The following is a 16,615-nucleotide window of genomic DNA, read 5'->3' as shown; positions in this document are numbered from 1 at the left end:
TGGCGGTCGTACAATGTGCAAAGATGTTTGAAATGTTTCATGTTTTTTCTCTGGAATTGAAACAATTTTTGCTCATCTTCAGTGACTGACATCTTCAGTGACTGCAGACATTTGGAGACATTGTTGTGTCTCTTAATAAATTAGGACCGGTACTAACAAAGCAGTGTTTGATAGGCGTCTGCATCAAGCATCCCACTTTCAGTATGATAATGGGTAAAATCCACTGGTGGGAACTAAGACACACTGGTGGGATTGCAATTAAATGAAAAGTAACGCATCAGCCAGACTGGCCGTGGAATAGATCGGTTATTGGATATGTACAAAATAAAAAATCAACATTCTGCATCCTTCCTATTATATAGAGTTTTCTGTTTCGCTGAGAGGTCTCAGCCTGGAGTTTGCATTGGGACATACTGGACTATGGATGGACTACGATGTTTGCGGATGACATTGTGATGTGTAGTGAGAGTAGGCTGCAGGTGGAGGAGGGCTGGGAGAGGTGGAGGTATGCACTGGAGAGAAGAGGAATGAAAGTCAGTAGGAGCAAGACAGGATACATATGCATGAATGAGAGGGAGGACAGTGGAATGGTATGCAAGTAGTAGAGGTGACGAAGGCATATTAGTAGTAGTAGATAGTAGAATATAGTAGTAGTAGATACTTCTCAAACTTGCTTGTGTTGTGATGTCGTTTTGTGTTGTTCTACAGTTGTTGGTGGTGGAGCCCTTCTTGTCAAACAGAGTTGTGACTGACTCCATCACTAATGACTAACTCCTCTGACATCCAGATGGTATACTAGCACCATAGATTATGTTTTGTGTGTCTCCAGCTACATACCCATTGCAGAAGGCTTTGGCCTGAATAGCGTGTCCAGTCAGCTCTGCTCTCTGTTCTTTTTCTGCTTTTTTGCTCTTAAAGCTAAAAGTCCATTCAGGTCGATTTGCGTCTTTTCATGTGGGGTCCCCGTAACATCTTTATTTTCATGTGGGGTCCCCATATCATCTTTATTTTCATGTGGGGTCCCCGTAACATCTTTATTTTCATGTAGGGTCCCCATAACATCTTTATTTTCATATGGGGTCCCCATATCATCTTTATTTTCATGTGGGGTCCCCGTAACATCTTTATTTTCATGTAGGGTCCCCATAACATCTTTATTTTCATGTGGGGTCCCCGTAACATCTTTATTTTCATGTAGGGTCCCCGTATCATCTTTATTTTCATGTGGGGTCCCCGTAACATCTTTATTTTCATGTGGGGTCCCCGTATCATCTTTATTTTGATGTGGGGTCCCCGTATCATCTTTATTTCCATGTAGGGTCCCCGTGACGTCTTTATTTTCATGTGGGGTCCCCGTAACATCTTTATTTTCATGTGGGGTCCCCGTAACATCTTTATTTTCATGTGGGGTCCCCGTATCATCTTTATTTTCATGTGGGGTCCCCGTAACATCTTTATTTTCATGTGGGGTCCCCGTATCATCTTTATTTTGATGTGGGGTCCCCGTATCATCTTTATTTCCATGTAGGGTCCCCGTGACGTCTTTATTTTCATGTGGGGTCCCCGTAACATCTTTATTTTCATGTGGGGTCCCCGTAACATCTTTATTTTCATGTGGGGTCCCCGTATCATCTTTATTTTCACGTGGGGTCCCCGTATCATCTTTATTTTCATGTGGGGTCCCCGTAACATCTTTATTTTGATGTGGGGTCCCCGTATCATCTTTATTTTCATGTGGGGTCCCCGTATCATCTTTATTTTCATGTGGGGTCCCCGTAACATCTTTATTTTCATGTGGGGTCCCCGTATCATCTTTATTTTCATGTGGGGTCCCCATATCATCTTTATTTTCATGTGGGGTCCCCGTATCATCTTTATTTTCATGTAGGGTCCCCGTATCATCTTTATTTTCATGTGGGGGCCCCCGTAACATCTTTATTTTCATGTGGGGTCCCCGTATCATCTTTATTTTCATGTGGGGGCCCCCATAACATCTTTATTTTCATGTGGGGGGTCCCCGTAACATCTTTATTTTCATGTGGGGTCCCCGTAACATCTTTATTTTCATGTGGGGGGTCCCCGTAACATCTTTGTTTTCATGTGGGGTCCCCATATCATCTTTATTTTCATGTGGGGTCCCTGTATCATCTTTATTTTCATGTGGGGGTCCCCGTAACATCTTTGTTTTCATGTGGGGTCCCTGTATCATCTATATTTTCATGTGAGGTCCCCGTATCATCTTTATTTTCATGTGGGGTCCCCGTATCATCTTTATTTTCATGTGGGGTCCCCGTAACATCTTTATTTTCATGTGGGGTCCCCATAACATCTTTATTTTCATGTGGGGTCCCCGTATCATCTTTATTTTCATGTGGGGTCCCCGTATCATCTTTATTTTCATGTGGGGTCCCCGTATCATCTTTATTTTCATGTGGGGTCCCCGTAACATCTTTATTTTCATGTGGGGTCCCCGTAACATCTTTATTTTCATGTAGGGTCCCCGTATCATCTTTATTTTCATGTGGGGTCCCCGTATCATCTTTATTTTCATGTGGGGTCCCCGTATCATCTTTATTTTCATGTGGGGTCCCCGTATCATCTTTATTTTCATGTGGGGTCCCCGTATCATCTTTGTTTTCATGTGGGGTCCCCGTATCATCTTTATTTTCATGTGGGGTCCCCGTATCATCTTTATTTTCATGTGGGGTCCCCATAACATCTTTATTTTCATGTGGGGTCCCCGTATCATCTTTATTTTCATGTGGGGTCCCCGTAACATCTTTATTTTCATGTAGGGTCCCCGTAACATCTTTATTTTCATGTAGGGTCCCCGTAACATCTTTATTTTCATGTGGGGTCCCCGTATCATCTTTATTTTCATGTGGGGTCCCCGTAACATCTTTATTTTCATGTGGGGTCCCCGTATCATCTTTATTTTCATGTGGGGTCCCCGTATCATCTTTATTTTCATGTGAGGTCCCCGTATCATCTTTATTTTCATGTGGGGTCCCCATAACATCTTTATTTTCATGTGGGGTCCCCGTATCATCTTTATTTTCATGTGGGGTCCCCGTATCATCTTTATTTTCATGTGAGGTCCCCGTATCATCTTTATTTTCATGTGGGGTCCCCGTATCATCTTTATTTTCATGTGGGATCCCCGTATCATCTTTATTTTCATGTGGGGTCCCCGTATCATCTTTGTTTTCATGTGGGGTCCCCGTATCATCTTTATTTTCATGTGGGGTCCCCGTATCATCTTTATTTTCATGTGGGGTCCCCATAACATCTTTATTTTCATGTGGGGTCCCCGTATCATCTTTATTTTCATGTGGGGTCCCCGTAACATCTTTATTTTCATGTAGGGTCCCCGTAACATCTTTATTTTCATGTGGGGTCCCCATATCATCTTTATTTTCATGTGGGGTCCCCGTATCATCTTTATTTTCATGTGGGGTCCCCGTAACATCTTTATTTTCATGTGGGGTCCCCGTATCATCTTTATTTTCATATGGGGTCCCCATATCATCTTTATTTTCATGTGGGGCCCCCGTATCATCTTTATTTTCATGTGGGGTCCCCATAACATCTTTATTTTCATATGGGGTCCCCATATCATCTTTATTTTCATGTGGGGTCCCCGTATCATCTTTATTTTCATGTGGGGTCCCCGTAACATCTTTATTTTCATGTAGGGTCCCCGTATCATCTTTATTTTGATGTGGGGTCCCCATAACATATTTATTTTCATGTGGGGTCCCCGTATCATCTTTATTTTCATGTGGGGTCCCCGTAACATCTTTATTTTCATGTAGGGTCCCCGTATCATCTTTATTTTCATGTGGGGGCCCCCGTAACATCTTTATTTTCATGTAGGGTCCCCATAACATCTTTATTTTCATGTGGGGTCCCCGTAACAACTTTATTTTCATGTGGGGTCCCCATAACATCTTTATTTTCATGTGGGGTCCCCATAACATCTTTATTTTCATGTGGGGCCCCCGTAACATCTTTGTTTTGATGTAGGGTCCCCGTAACATATTTATTTTCATGTGGGGTCCCCATAACATATTTATTTTCATGTGGGGTCCCCGTATCATCTTTATTTTCATGTGGGGTCCCCGTAACATCTTTATTTTCATGTGGGGGTCCCCGTAACATAGTTATTTTCATGTGGGGTCTCCGTATCATCTTTATTTTCATGTGGGGTCCCCGTAACATCTTTATTTTCATGTGGGGTCCCCGTAACATCTTTATTTTCATGTGGGGGTCCCCGTAACAACTTTATTTTCATGTGGGGTCCCCGTATCATCTTTATTTTCATGTGGGGTCCCCGTAACATCTTTATTTTCATGTGGGGTCCCCGTATCATCTTTATTTTCATGTGGGGCCCCCGTATCATCTTTATTTTCATGTAGGGTCCCCGTATCATCTTTATTTTCATGTAGGGTCCCCGTAACATTTATTTTCATGTGGGGTCCCCATAACATCTTTATTTTCATGTGGGGTCCCCGTAACATCTTTATTTTCATGTGGGGTCCCCATAACATATTTATTTTCATGTGGGGTCCCCATAACATATTTATTTTCATGTGGGGGCCCCCGTATCATCTTTATTTTCATGTGGGGGTCCCCGTATCATCTTTATTTTCATGTAGGGTCCCCGTATCATCTTTATTTTCATGTGGGGTCCCCATAACATCTTTATTTTCATGTGGGGCCCCCGTATCATCTTTATTTTCATGTAGGGTCCCCGTATCATCTTTATTTTGATGTGGGGTCCCCGTATCATCTTTATTTTCATGTGGGGTCCCCGTATCATCTTTATTTTCATGTAGGGTCCCCGTATCATCTTTATTTTCATGTGGGGTCCCCGTAACATCTTTATTTTGATGTGGGGCCCCCGTAACATCTTTATTTTCATGTGGGGTCCCCGTAACATCTTTATTTTCATGTAGGGTCCCCGTATCATCTTTATTTTCATGTGGGGGCCCCCGTAACATCTTTATTTTCATGTAGGGTCCCCATAACATCTTTATTTTCATGTGGGGTCCCCATAACATCTTTATTTTCATATGGGGTCCCCATATCATCTTTATTTTCATGTGGGGTCCCCGTATCATCTTTATTTTCATGTGGGGTCCCCGTAACATCTTTATTTTCATGTGGGGTCCCCGTATCATCTTTATTTTCATGTGGGGTCCCCGTAACATCTTTATTTTCATGTGGGGTCCCCATAACATCTTTATTTTCATGTGGGGTCCCCGTAACATCTTTATTTTCATGTGGGGTCCCCGTAACATCTTTATTTTCATGTGGGGTCCCCATAACATCTTTATTTTCATGTGGGGTCCCCGTAACATCTTTATTTTCATGTGGGGTCCCCGTAACATCTTTATTTTCATGTGGGGGTCCCCGTAACATAGTTATTTTCATGTGGGGTCCCCGTATCATCTTTATTTTCATGTGGGGTCCCCGTATCATCTTTATTTTCATGTGGGGGTCCCCGTAACATAGTTATTTTCATGTGGGGTCCCCGTATCATCTTTATTTTCATGTGGGGTCCCCGTATCATCTTTATTTTCATGTGGGGGTCCCCGTAACATAGTTATTTTCATGTGGGGTCCCCGTAACATCTTTATTTTCATGTGGGGTCCCCGTATCATCTTTATTTTCATGTGGGGTCCCCGTATCATCTTTATTTTCATGTGGGGTCCCCGTATCATCTTTATTTTCATGTGGGGTCCCCGTATCATCTTTATTTTCATGTGGGGTCCCCGTATCATCTTTATTTTCATGTGGGGTCCCCATAACATCTTTATTTTCATGTGGGGTCCCCATAACATATTTATTTTCATGTGGGGCCCCCGTAACATCTTTGTTTTGATGTAGGGTCCCCGTAACATAGTTATTTTCATGTGGGGTCCCCGTAACATCTTTATTTTCATGTGGGGTCCCCGTATCATCTTTATTTTCATGTGGGGTCCCCGTAACATCTTTATTTTCTTCTGTTCACAGCTTTTCATGCAGATTGACGCCCTTTACCCCAACATGTTTGGCAGCTGGACCAACTATGCCAAGAAATACTGCAATGCCCACTACCGGTGAGTCTTGGACACACGAGATAAAATAGTCATGAGCGTCTGGGTAGCATAGCGGTCTTTTCCGTTGCCTACCAACATGGGGATCGCTGGTTCGAATCCCCGTGTTACCTCCGGCTTGGTCGGGCGTCTCTACAGACACAATTGGCCGTGTCTGCGGGTGGGAAGCCGGATGTGGGTATGTGTCCTGGTCGCTGCACTAGCGCCTCCTCTGTTCGGTCAGGGTGCCTGTAGGGGGGGGTGGGGGGGTGTAGTGTGATCCTCCCACACACTACATCCCCCTGGTGAAACTCCTCACTGTCAGGTGAAAAGAAGCGGCTGGTGACTCCACATGTATGGGAGGAGACATGTGGTAGTCTGCAGCCCTCCCCGGATCGGCAGAAGGGGTGGAGCAGCGACCGGGACGGCTCGGAAGAGTGGGGTAATTGGCCGGATACAATCGGGGAGAAAAGGGGGAGAGAAAAAAAATCCCAATTTTTCAGAATTTGAATTGCCTAAATGGTGTGTGTGCACCTTGTGGTCTGGTAATGCTGTCAGGTGGAGGGCTCACGGTTTCAGGCCAGGGCAAAACCAAGCCAAGCGGCAAATGCCAAATGGCAGTTTGTTGCCAGTGACCGTCATTTACATGCTTGCAAAGAAACACATCAAATGCGCCATCTTGGCTGTCCATCAAAGTCCCTCCGCTCGGCCCAGAGGGAGCTCGGCGCCAGGAAATCTTACAATGGTTTGTGTGGCTTGAAAAGCCAATCTAAGCCAAACACACACACACACACACACACACACACACACACACACACACACACACACACACACACTGTGCAGACAATTAAACATAAAGGCACATTTACTTTGTAAAACTCAGATATAAACTTTTGCCGCTGAGTTGAAAGCCCGACTGTTCCCGTCATAATGGTGGCATTGTTTTGGAAAGGGGCCTTGGATTGAAGTAAGAAAAAAGCAACCGTGGGACTGCACGGCTCAGTGGTGGTTTGTGTCCCAGAATGACCTGGAAAAGTCTGGCTTGGTTGGAATGAATAAGGAGAAAAAAAAACTTTTTCAGGGTCGAAATTCACAGACGCCACCAGACACACTGTGACAGGTGTTGGTATTTATCAGTCAGTTCTTCTCTTCACCATCACGTTGGCATGCCGCCTGTCATTGTTCCAGAGTCTTGTTCTACGATGAAAAACAATTTAGCTGTTAAAATTGTCAGACAGCCATTGTCTTTTTTGGTTCCCATTTTTCCTCCCAATTCAGCGTGTCCAAGTCCCTCTTGTCCTTGGTCCCGCCACCGTCACATCCCTATGGTAGTTGAGGAGGGCGAAGACTTCGGTGACAGTCTTTAAGCTGCCGGCTGCAAGTTTCTCTAGGGAAATGTAATGTATGTGGAGGCCGATGCCGTTTTCCCCAAACCCACTCGCAGCTAACCGGGCGCCCCATCACCTGGAGCCGTTATAGTTGCAGTGTTGAGACTGAATACCCATGTTGACTCCCCACCCCAGTGTGCCGCCAACTGCACTCCCCGCGATACTCGGCCAAGCTAGAGGCAACACAGGAATTCAAATTGACAACCTCAGTGTTGGTATGCAGGCTTAGTAGTCCATTGCATGGGCGTCCGGGTAGCGTAACGGTCTGTTCCGTTGCATACCAACACGGGGATCGCCGGTTCGAATCCCCATGTTGCCTCCAGCTTGGCTGGGCGTCCCTATAGACACAATTGGCCGTTTCTGCGGTTGGTAAGATGGATGTGGGTATGTGTCCTGGTCACTGCACTAGCGCCTCCTCTGGTCGGTCGGGGCACCTGTTCAGGGTGGAGGGGGAACTCGGGGGAATAGCATGATCCTCCCACATGCTACGTCCCCCTGGTGAAACTCTCCACTGTCAGGCGAAAAGAAGCAGCTGGCGACTCCACATGTATGGGAGGAGGCATGCGGTAGTCTGCAGCCCTCCCTGGATCGGCAGAGGGGGTGGAGCAGTGACAGGGATGGCTCGGAGAGTGGGGTAATTGGCCAAGTACAACTGGGGAGGAAAATAAATAAATAAATAAAAGTCCATTGTATCACCTGAGCATCCCAGTCAGCCACTGTCAGAGTATAAAAAAAAGTTAGATTTCCTGGCCTGAAAAGTGACCAGCAGATTGTGGTTGTACAGGGCAGCAGCAGGTGAGAGAGTATGAAGGTGTGTTACCCTCCTTCCCCTTGCAACCACTCTCATCAGGTGTCGTTATAAATAAGAAGGTGGCCTTTCTAGTTTGTACTATTTAAAGAAGAATTGCCAAAGGGTAAACTATATGTAAAAAAAACAGTTTTGAAGATTTCATTAGGGGTCTCATTAGGGGTCTCACCTCTTCCGCTCAAACCTCCCATTTCCAACACAGGTACTTTGGGACCCGGAGGCAGTGGGATTGTCGCGGGGCATCCAACCTGGATGAACTGCACCAGAAGCTGAGCCAGATCATGATCCGCCGTCTAAAGGCCCAGGTCCTCACTCAGCTGCCCCCCAAAGTTCGCCAGCGCATCCCGTTCGATCTGCCGAAAGAAGCCGCCGTTAAGGTACCTGCTGTGTGATTAGTCGTCGTAACTTGAGAGCATAAATGGTTTTTTCTCTGATTCTGCTGCTTTTCCTGAGTGGAGGAAGAGAATGTTCTGTAAGGTTCATGGCTAAAGAAGGTACCAGGTGATTAATGACTGTGAGGGAATCAAGGATGGTTCACCTCTGCTTGCATTATGTCTGAGTACACAGGACAGCATGTTTTCCCCTGCTAATGTAAAAGTATGTCATGTGTACCCTGTGCAAATCTATACACTGTATCACCCAAAAAGTTCCCTCAAATTTTTTACGGAGGTAGATAGCCTTGAACCATTTGAGCTATAAAACTCAAATATGTTAGTGCGTAGAAGTCCAAGTATAAGTAATTGTAGCTAAATTTGTAGGTGACAGTCCCAGAAAGTTCAATCAGTTCATCTGGACACAACATTTAGTGGGAGAAACATTTCATCGATCATCTAAGTCAGTGTTTCCCAACCCAGTCCTCAAGGACCTCCTATCCTGCAGATTTTCTTTGCAACCCTGAATAAGTACCTGTTTGTAGTTATTCAACCAATCAGCAATGAATTATGTCAGATTTTGCACACCTTGGATAATTAAGTGCTGTGAGATGATTGGTCGAGTAAGTACAAGCAGGGCTACCTATGCGGGGTTACAGTGAAAATCTGCAGGATAGGGGGTCCTTGAGGACTGGGTTGGGAAACACTGATCTAAGTGACTTCATCAGTCTCGAATGACTGCAGGTATCACCCCCCTTAGGGCCCAGACACACCAAACTGACCAGTGGTGACGATGGCCAACTGTTGCATCGCCTCACGTCACCTGCCGTCTGGGCAAAAAAGTAGCAGTTGAACACACCGCAAAGGCTACAGCTGACGGCCCTGATTCGCTAGCTTAGCACTGATTTGCTAAGCTGAACAGCCAGTCAGAGTGATCTCTCTCACCAACGTGCTCCACTGATTCAACATGCTGAATCGGCAGGAAAGCTGCCGACGGGCCCAACTAGTGCCGACAGTGCGGGACACACCACAAAAACTAGGGTCACAGAATCTCACCGATGGCCCGACATTGGCTGACAGCCGACCGTCGGCCTGGTGTGTCAGGGCCCAAAGATGGTGACAGATGTACTCTTAGGCCCCACTCGGTTCTTGGATGGTCGTTCCCTCTTCACATAGATGGCCTCTTTGACTCCCCGTTCAAACCAGCGTTCCTCCCTATCAAGGATGTGCACATCATCAGTGGCCGGGGAAGTGGAGAAATCCCACATTAAACAGGCCCTGGTTAAGTGTGGTTATCCTAACTGAGCGTTTGTCAAAGCCAGGAAGATGCCCAAACAGTGCACCAGCCGATCCAAGAGAGAAGGACAACAGCTGCCCAAGGCGTAAACCAGCAGTGAGTCCGTATGTGGCGGGAGTCTCAGAACAGTTGAGACATGTATTTTCCAGACACCGCGTCTCGGTTGCTTTCAAACCCCAAAACACGCTGCACCAGAAGTTGGTCCACCCCAAGGATCAGGTCCCCCGGCACAAACAGAGCAATATAGTGTAGCTGTTACGTGCCAGGAGGATTGCCGTGATTTGTACATCCGGGAAACCAAACAGACGCTGGGCTAGAGGATGGCACAACACAGGAGAGCTAACACGTCAGGCCAGGACTCCATGGTCCACACTCATCTACAGGCAAGGACTCCACAGTCTATACCATCTACAGGCCAGGACTCCACAGTCTACACCATCTACAGGCCAGGACTCCATGGTCTACACTCATCTACAGGCCAGGACTCCACAGTCTATACCATCTACAGGCCAGGACTCCACAGTCTACACCATCTACAGGCCAGGACTCCACAGTCTACACCATCTACAGGCCAGGACTCCACAGTCTACACCATCTACAGGCCAGGACTCCACAGTCTACACCAGTGTTACTCTTTACGCGGCTCGCGAGTGGCATGCGGCTCGTGAGACTCTGTTTTGCGCCTCATATAGATCCATCGATAACAATAAGAACATAGCTATAACTTACTTCTCTAGGTTCCGTTTGTGTCCTGTTTTAGCACATTGAAATGAATTATCCAGCAGATGGCAGCATACTGAAGCTACGTCAAAGAACGTAGGCTACGTAACAGCGTGGGATCATGGGTAGACGTATAGCCTATGTGTGTAGCTTTGTATTTGCGAAACATTTTTTTCATGTTGATAATGCTTATGTATAATTGCATATGTAGATGCATACATAAGATGGGTTCCACTCCCAGCCTTACAAACTCACAAACAAGTATTATATATTTTAATAATGCAATGTAATTATTAATTGAGAATAAAAAGAGATGTAAGGATGAAAAGCATGGTACTCTGTTTTTTTAAACATACACAAAGATGGTAAATATCTTGAGGGCGATGATAAAAAAAAAAACACCCGAGTTATATCTGCAAGCTCTGTGGCTCTTTGAGGAATGGTCTTACTCATAAGTGGCTCTCCTAAGAAAATTAGTGAGTACCACTGGTCTACACCATCTACAGGCCAGTGGCCACTTTTTCAAGGATGAGGATGTGCACATCCTTGATAGGGAGGAACGCTGGTTTGAACGAGGAGTCAAAGAGGACATCTATGTGAAAAGTGAACGACCATCCCTGAACCGGGGGGGGGGGGGCCTAAGAGTACATCTGTCCCCATCTTACAATACTGTGATTGCAACTATTCCCCAAGCCTCTGAATAGTACACATGGCCATTGTAACTCTAGTTAATGGCCACGCCAATCTGCACATGAAAGGGTGGGGATACCTGCAGTCAGTTGAGACTGAAGAGGTCACTTAGGGCCCTGACACACCAGGCCGACGCGACGGCCGACCGTCAGCCAATGTCGGGCCGTCGGTGGGCGTCTGTGACCTAGTTTTTGTGGTGTGTCCCGCACCGTCGGCACTAGTCGGACCCCTGACGGCAGCTTTTCGGCTGCTTCTGCATGTTGAATGGGCGGAGCCCGTCAGTGAGAGAGATCACTCTGATTGGCTGTTCAGCCTAGCAGATCAGTGCAGAACGTACATGCTAGTTGGCCGTCGGCTGTAGTCTCTGCGGTGTGTTCAAGTGCGACGTTTTGATCCAGACGGCAGGCGACGTGAGGCGACGCAACAGTCGGCCTTTGTCGCCACTAGTCGGTTTGGTGTGTCTGGGCCTTTAGACGAGTGATGAAGCGTTTCTCCCAATAAACAGGAGCAAGTTAAACGTGGATGAATTCCTAAAGGATTCTTAAACTAATTAAGCAGAAACTTACCACTGCAGACTTATAAACCAGAAACAAGTTACCGAGCAAAACTGATGCAAAGTTTTATTTCCTTTATCACCTTACATTTTGTAGGTCGCTTTAATTAGGGCTAAACATGGGCGACGTTTATACTTTCTGTGTTATAGTGTCTCCAATTAGGCTACTGCACGGCTAATGGGAGCCACTGGAAAAGTTCCTCTTGTAGTCGTCCTCATAGCTTTTGCCGTGTATTTTTGACGCCAGCCTTCAAAAATGAGCTTTAATGGCAACTCTGATGCTTAATAATACAAAGTCGTCTGCTGGAAGGTGTTGCATCTTTGGTGGACAGAAACATGGCACGACTCACTCGGTCCCACCGGGTATTTATATATTCCCTCTTCTTTGTTGGCTGAATTTGCAAGTGGACGGCAACAAGCCTGGCGCGGTACATCACACGTTTGGCCACAGCGGAGTGGGAGTAGTTAATGAAGACATTGTCCCCTCCTCTGCACAGTCGAACGCTCAGGCATTGCATCGATTTGAATGGCAGGTGTGAAGTGGCCGACTTCCAAAAGTACAGCGGCTATTGTGTTCAGCAGGAGGACGGGGAACAAAGGAAATGACTGTTCCTGCTCAGCAATTTACCCAACTGGCAAAACGTACACAACAGACCTTCCTCTTTCCTCAACTGAGCCGCTTCTTTTTGGGATTTTTCTTTTTTGGATTTTTTTTTTTCTCCCCAGTTGTATCCGGCCAATTACCCCACTCTTCCACGCCATCCCGGTCACTGCTCCACTCCCTCTGCCGATCCGGGGAGAGCTGCAGACTGCCACATGTCTCCTCCGATACAAGTGGCGTCACCAGCCACTTCTTTTCACCTGACAGCGAGGAGTTTCACCAGGGGGATGTAGTGTGTGGGAGGATCATGCTATTCCCCCCAGTCCCCGGAACAGGTGCCCCGACTGACTAGAGCAGGCCCTACTGCAGCGACCAGGACACATACCTACATCCGGCTTCCCATCCGCAGACAGGGCCGATTGTTTGTGTCTGTAGGGACGCCCGACCAAGCCGGAGGTAACACGGGGATTTGAACCGTGATCTCTGTGTTGGTAAGCAACGTAATAGACCGCTACACCAACCCGGACGCCCTAGCCCCTTCTTTTTTATTTAAGGTATTAAGTATCTTGATGCACTCTTGTCATGCGATCTGACTGCATATAGGCACTCATTGGTTTCTGGCACCACCCCCCTTCCCCCAGTCCCATCCCTCCTGCCTTCTATCTCATTTTAGTCCCTAATGACAGCTTTTATCTCCCATGGCCAGACACTTTTTATTCCCCTCCTGCTCTTTACCTCCTCTGCCTTGGCCTTTTGTCGGTGGAAGTATGTGTTCTCAGTGAATATCACAAGAGATGTCAGCCACTCAGTAGGTTTTCTCAGATTTTCAGTGAATTCTAAGAAGATGTGCTCCAGTGTCACTGTTTTCCTCGTCTTTTGTTGTTCTGTTAATTTTCACCGTTTCATTTTTACTGATACCATTGAAAGGCCGGTAAATTGCAGTCATCTGTACAAAAGTGGCAGCGCGGTCGAGCAGTGGTTAGTGCGGTCGCCTCACAGCAGGAAGGTCCTGGGTTCGAGCCCCAGGGTAGTCCAGCCTTGGGGGTCGTCCCAGGTCGTCCTGTGTGTGGAGTTTGCATGTCCTCCCCGTGTCTGCGTGGGTTTCCTCCGGGTGCTCCGGTTTCCTCCCACAGTCCAAAGACATGTAGGTCAGGTGAATCGGCCGTACTAAATTGTCCCTAGGTGAGAATGTGTCAACCCTGTGATGGACTGGCAGCCTGTCCAGGGTGTCTCCCCACCTGCCGCCCAATGGCTGCTGGGATAGGCTCCAGCATCCTGCGACTCTAATTAGGGTAAGCGGCGTGGATAATGGATGGGTGTACAATTGTGTTGGTGTGTTGCAGCAAAGTGTTGAAAATGCAAAGGAAGTCTCAGGAATCAGGAACACTTTATTTGTCATTTCACTTCATGCACTTGCGTACATGAAATGAAACAAAATGCCGTTTCCCCCAGCCCACAGCAGTACAACACAAAGACAAAAACACATCCAAAAACCACAAGAACACATATCCAAACTAACACATATATCCAACTAAACAAAAAAAAACACTGTCCAAGGGAACGAACGCCAGCCAGAACCGCCAGTCTGCATGTGCTAGCAGTTAGCTTAGCCTGCCCCACGTCCGTGTCCTGTCAGAACGCCCTCCGCGTTTCGTCCTCGGGTGCAGCTCCAGGCAGGGCCGTGGTCCCCCGGGCCCACTGGACGAAGCAGACCAAGCTCTCCCCGCAGATCCAACGCCAGCTCTCCCAGCCAGACACCTCGACACACCTCCCCGCACTCCTCACGACGACATCAAAAACACCTCGATGTTATCGGAACTGCCGGTCTGCATGGGCTAGCAGTTAGCTTAGCCTGCCCCGCTGTCCCAGCCGATCCAGCGCCAGCTCTCCCAGCCATCAAACGAAGACAAAACTTAGACGTGGACAACGACACTGCATGGATGGTACTGGGTGAGGCCGCTGCACATGTGAATTCGTGCAGCCGTCTTCCCACACTGGAAGCGGAAATCTGACGGAATTGTGAATTCTTTCCACCCTCATTTAATCTGAGCATGTTTTGAGGTGACTGCATGGTTATCTGTGTTGATGGGTGGTGTCTCTGTAGGGTTGACACACAGGCGAGTCCCTTTCATTATGAGATATGAGACAGCCACATTTTCCCCAAACGCACACCTGACCAGTAGTAAATTAACAAGACAGATTCTTAGAGCAGTTCGTATTTAGTCCACGCTGGACACTGCATCAAACTCCCTGTGGTTTCTTTCATGTCCTGCTAAAAGCATGGCATCATGTTAGTCTGCAGAGACACATACTGAGGCCGCACACAATAATGTAGAGCCACATACTGAGGCCGCGCACAATAACAAGATTTCTCTTGCCAGGAAATCTCAATTATCCTGCACTCTGTTTTATATCAAATGCCTTGGTGTGTGTTTTTTTTCCCCCAAAGTTGATTTATGAGAGATACACTCTGTGAAGTAAGAGAGAGAGTGTGTGTGTGTGTGTGTGTGTGTGTGTGTGTGTGTCTGAGTGAGTGTGTGAGACTGCATTAATAAGGCTTCTCTTCATCTTTCAACTTCCCTCTCTCGCTCCCTTTCTCCCCATCTCTATCGTTCTCTCTGCCCCCCCCCCACACACCACCCCCCCACACCCACTGGCATAGTATTAATTGTGCATCATTAATCACTTGCTGTCACTCATTCACGTGCACACACATGCATACCTATAAATTAGAACCTTACCTTTCCTATAGACTTTAAATGCAGCGGGTATATGATAATTATGTAGCTGTTCCTGCAGGATGTCCACATAATGAGGCACCGCATTGTTTTCCAGTTACTTCTCATTTTCTTCTTTTAATTGTTTATAACTTTATAAGATAGTGGTAGTGGAGGCTGAGAGGAAATGGGGAGAGAGAGCGAGAGAAAGGGGTATGCAACGTTCAACAAAGGTCGCTGGCTGACAACGGTTGTGGCCATGCAGCCATTTGGTATGTCCTCCAACCATTCGGGTACGGGGGTGTCCCGCTCCTCCTTTTCTTTTTTTTGGGGGGGAGGGATTTTTTTCCCCCTTTTTCTCCCCAATTGTACTTGGCCAATCACCCCACTCTTCCGAGCCGTCCTGGTCGCTGCTCCACTCCCTCTGCCGATCCGGGGAGGGCTGCAGACTACCACATGCCTTCTCCGATACATGTGGAGTCGCCAGCTGCTTCTTTTCACCTGATAGTGAGGAGTTTCGCCAGGGGGACGTAGCACGTGGGAGGATCACGCTGTTCTCCCCCAGTCCCCCCCCCCCAAAAAAAACAGGCGCCGAACGACCAGAGGAGGCGCTAGTGCAGCGACCAGGACACATACCCACATCCAGCTTCCCTCCTGCAGAAACGACCAATTGTGTCTGTAGGGACACCCAACCAAGCTGGAGGTACCACAGGTATTCGAACCGGCGATCTCCGTGTTGGTAGGCAACGGAATAGACCGTTATGTCACCCGCACACCCCCGCACTCCTCATTTTCTAAACTTTGAGCCACAAAAGAACGTGAGAAGGGAAGTGGAACGAGTGGAAACACATTGTGAATGAAATGGTTAGTTACCGTAGGACCTCCTCTTTTTAATTACCAGCCAGTTGAACGTTCTATGAAATCTTAATGGCCTGTTTATGATAAACAGGCCTAGTTTGTGTATCCACCTCAACTACATAAACAACGCATGCGGTGTTTAGCGATATGGCGTCTAACATCGCTATTCGCCAGCGGGCCACTCCCACTGCGATTCTGCCGCTCTCTTCCTTCCCGCCCCACCTCTGCCTTAAATACTTCTCGCCAATCACCTTGAGAGCGCACGGGGAGTCTTTGATTTATTGTGCTGGCCCGGCTCCTTCTCCATCTTCGACCCCCAGCTTGTCACATGGCGGCTATAATTGGGAGTAGTGCATGACCCACCTAACGCAGCAGCGCAGTCGGAAGGGGGGCTGGCAGAGGGGGTTGTGTTGGCGGCATCTTTGGGAATTCTCTCCTTCTTTCTCTGTGTGTGCCTTCCATCTCTCTCGCCATCTCTCTCCCTTTCTTTAGAAAAGTAGGACACCCAGCAGCACCATTAATTGTTTTGCCC

At 47.2% G+C, this 16,615-nt stretch overlaps 1 protein-coding gene across 1 annotated transcript in view; it reads left to right on the top strand.

The window, feature by feature from the left end:
* zranb3 (zinc finger, RAN-binding domain containing 3) overlaps positions 1 to 16,615 on the top strand; it is an 81,491-nt gene that overhangs the window by 29,226 nt on the left and 35,650 nt on the right. The window contains exons 6-7 of the mRNA XM_056301518.1: positions 6,019 to 6,104; positions 8,479 to 8,653. Coding sequence (XP_056157493.1) covers positions 6,019 to 6,104; positions 8,479 to 8,653 — 261 coding nt within the window. The remainder of the gene's footprint in view (positions 1 to 6,018; positions 6,105 to 8,478; positions 8,654 to 16,615) is intronic.

Source organism: Lampris incognitus, chromosome 21, assembly GCF_029633865.1.
Source record: "Lampris incognitus isolate fLamInc1 chromosome 21, fLamInc1.hap2, whole genome shotgun sequence".
Classification (NCBI taxonomy): Eukaryota; Metazoa; Chordata; class Actinopteri; order Lampriformes; family Lampridae; genus Lampris; species Lampris incognitus.
This window is presented reverse-complemented; position numbering and strand designations above follow the sequence as displayed.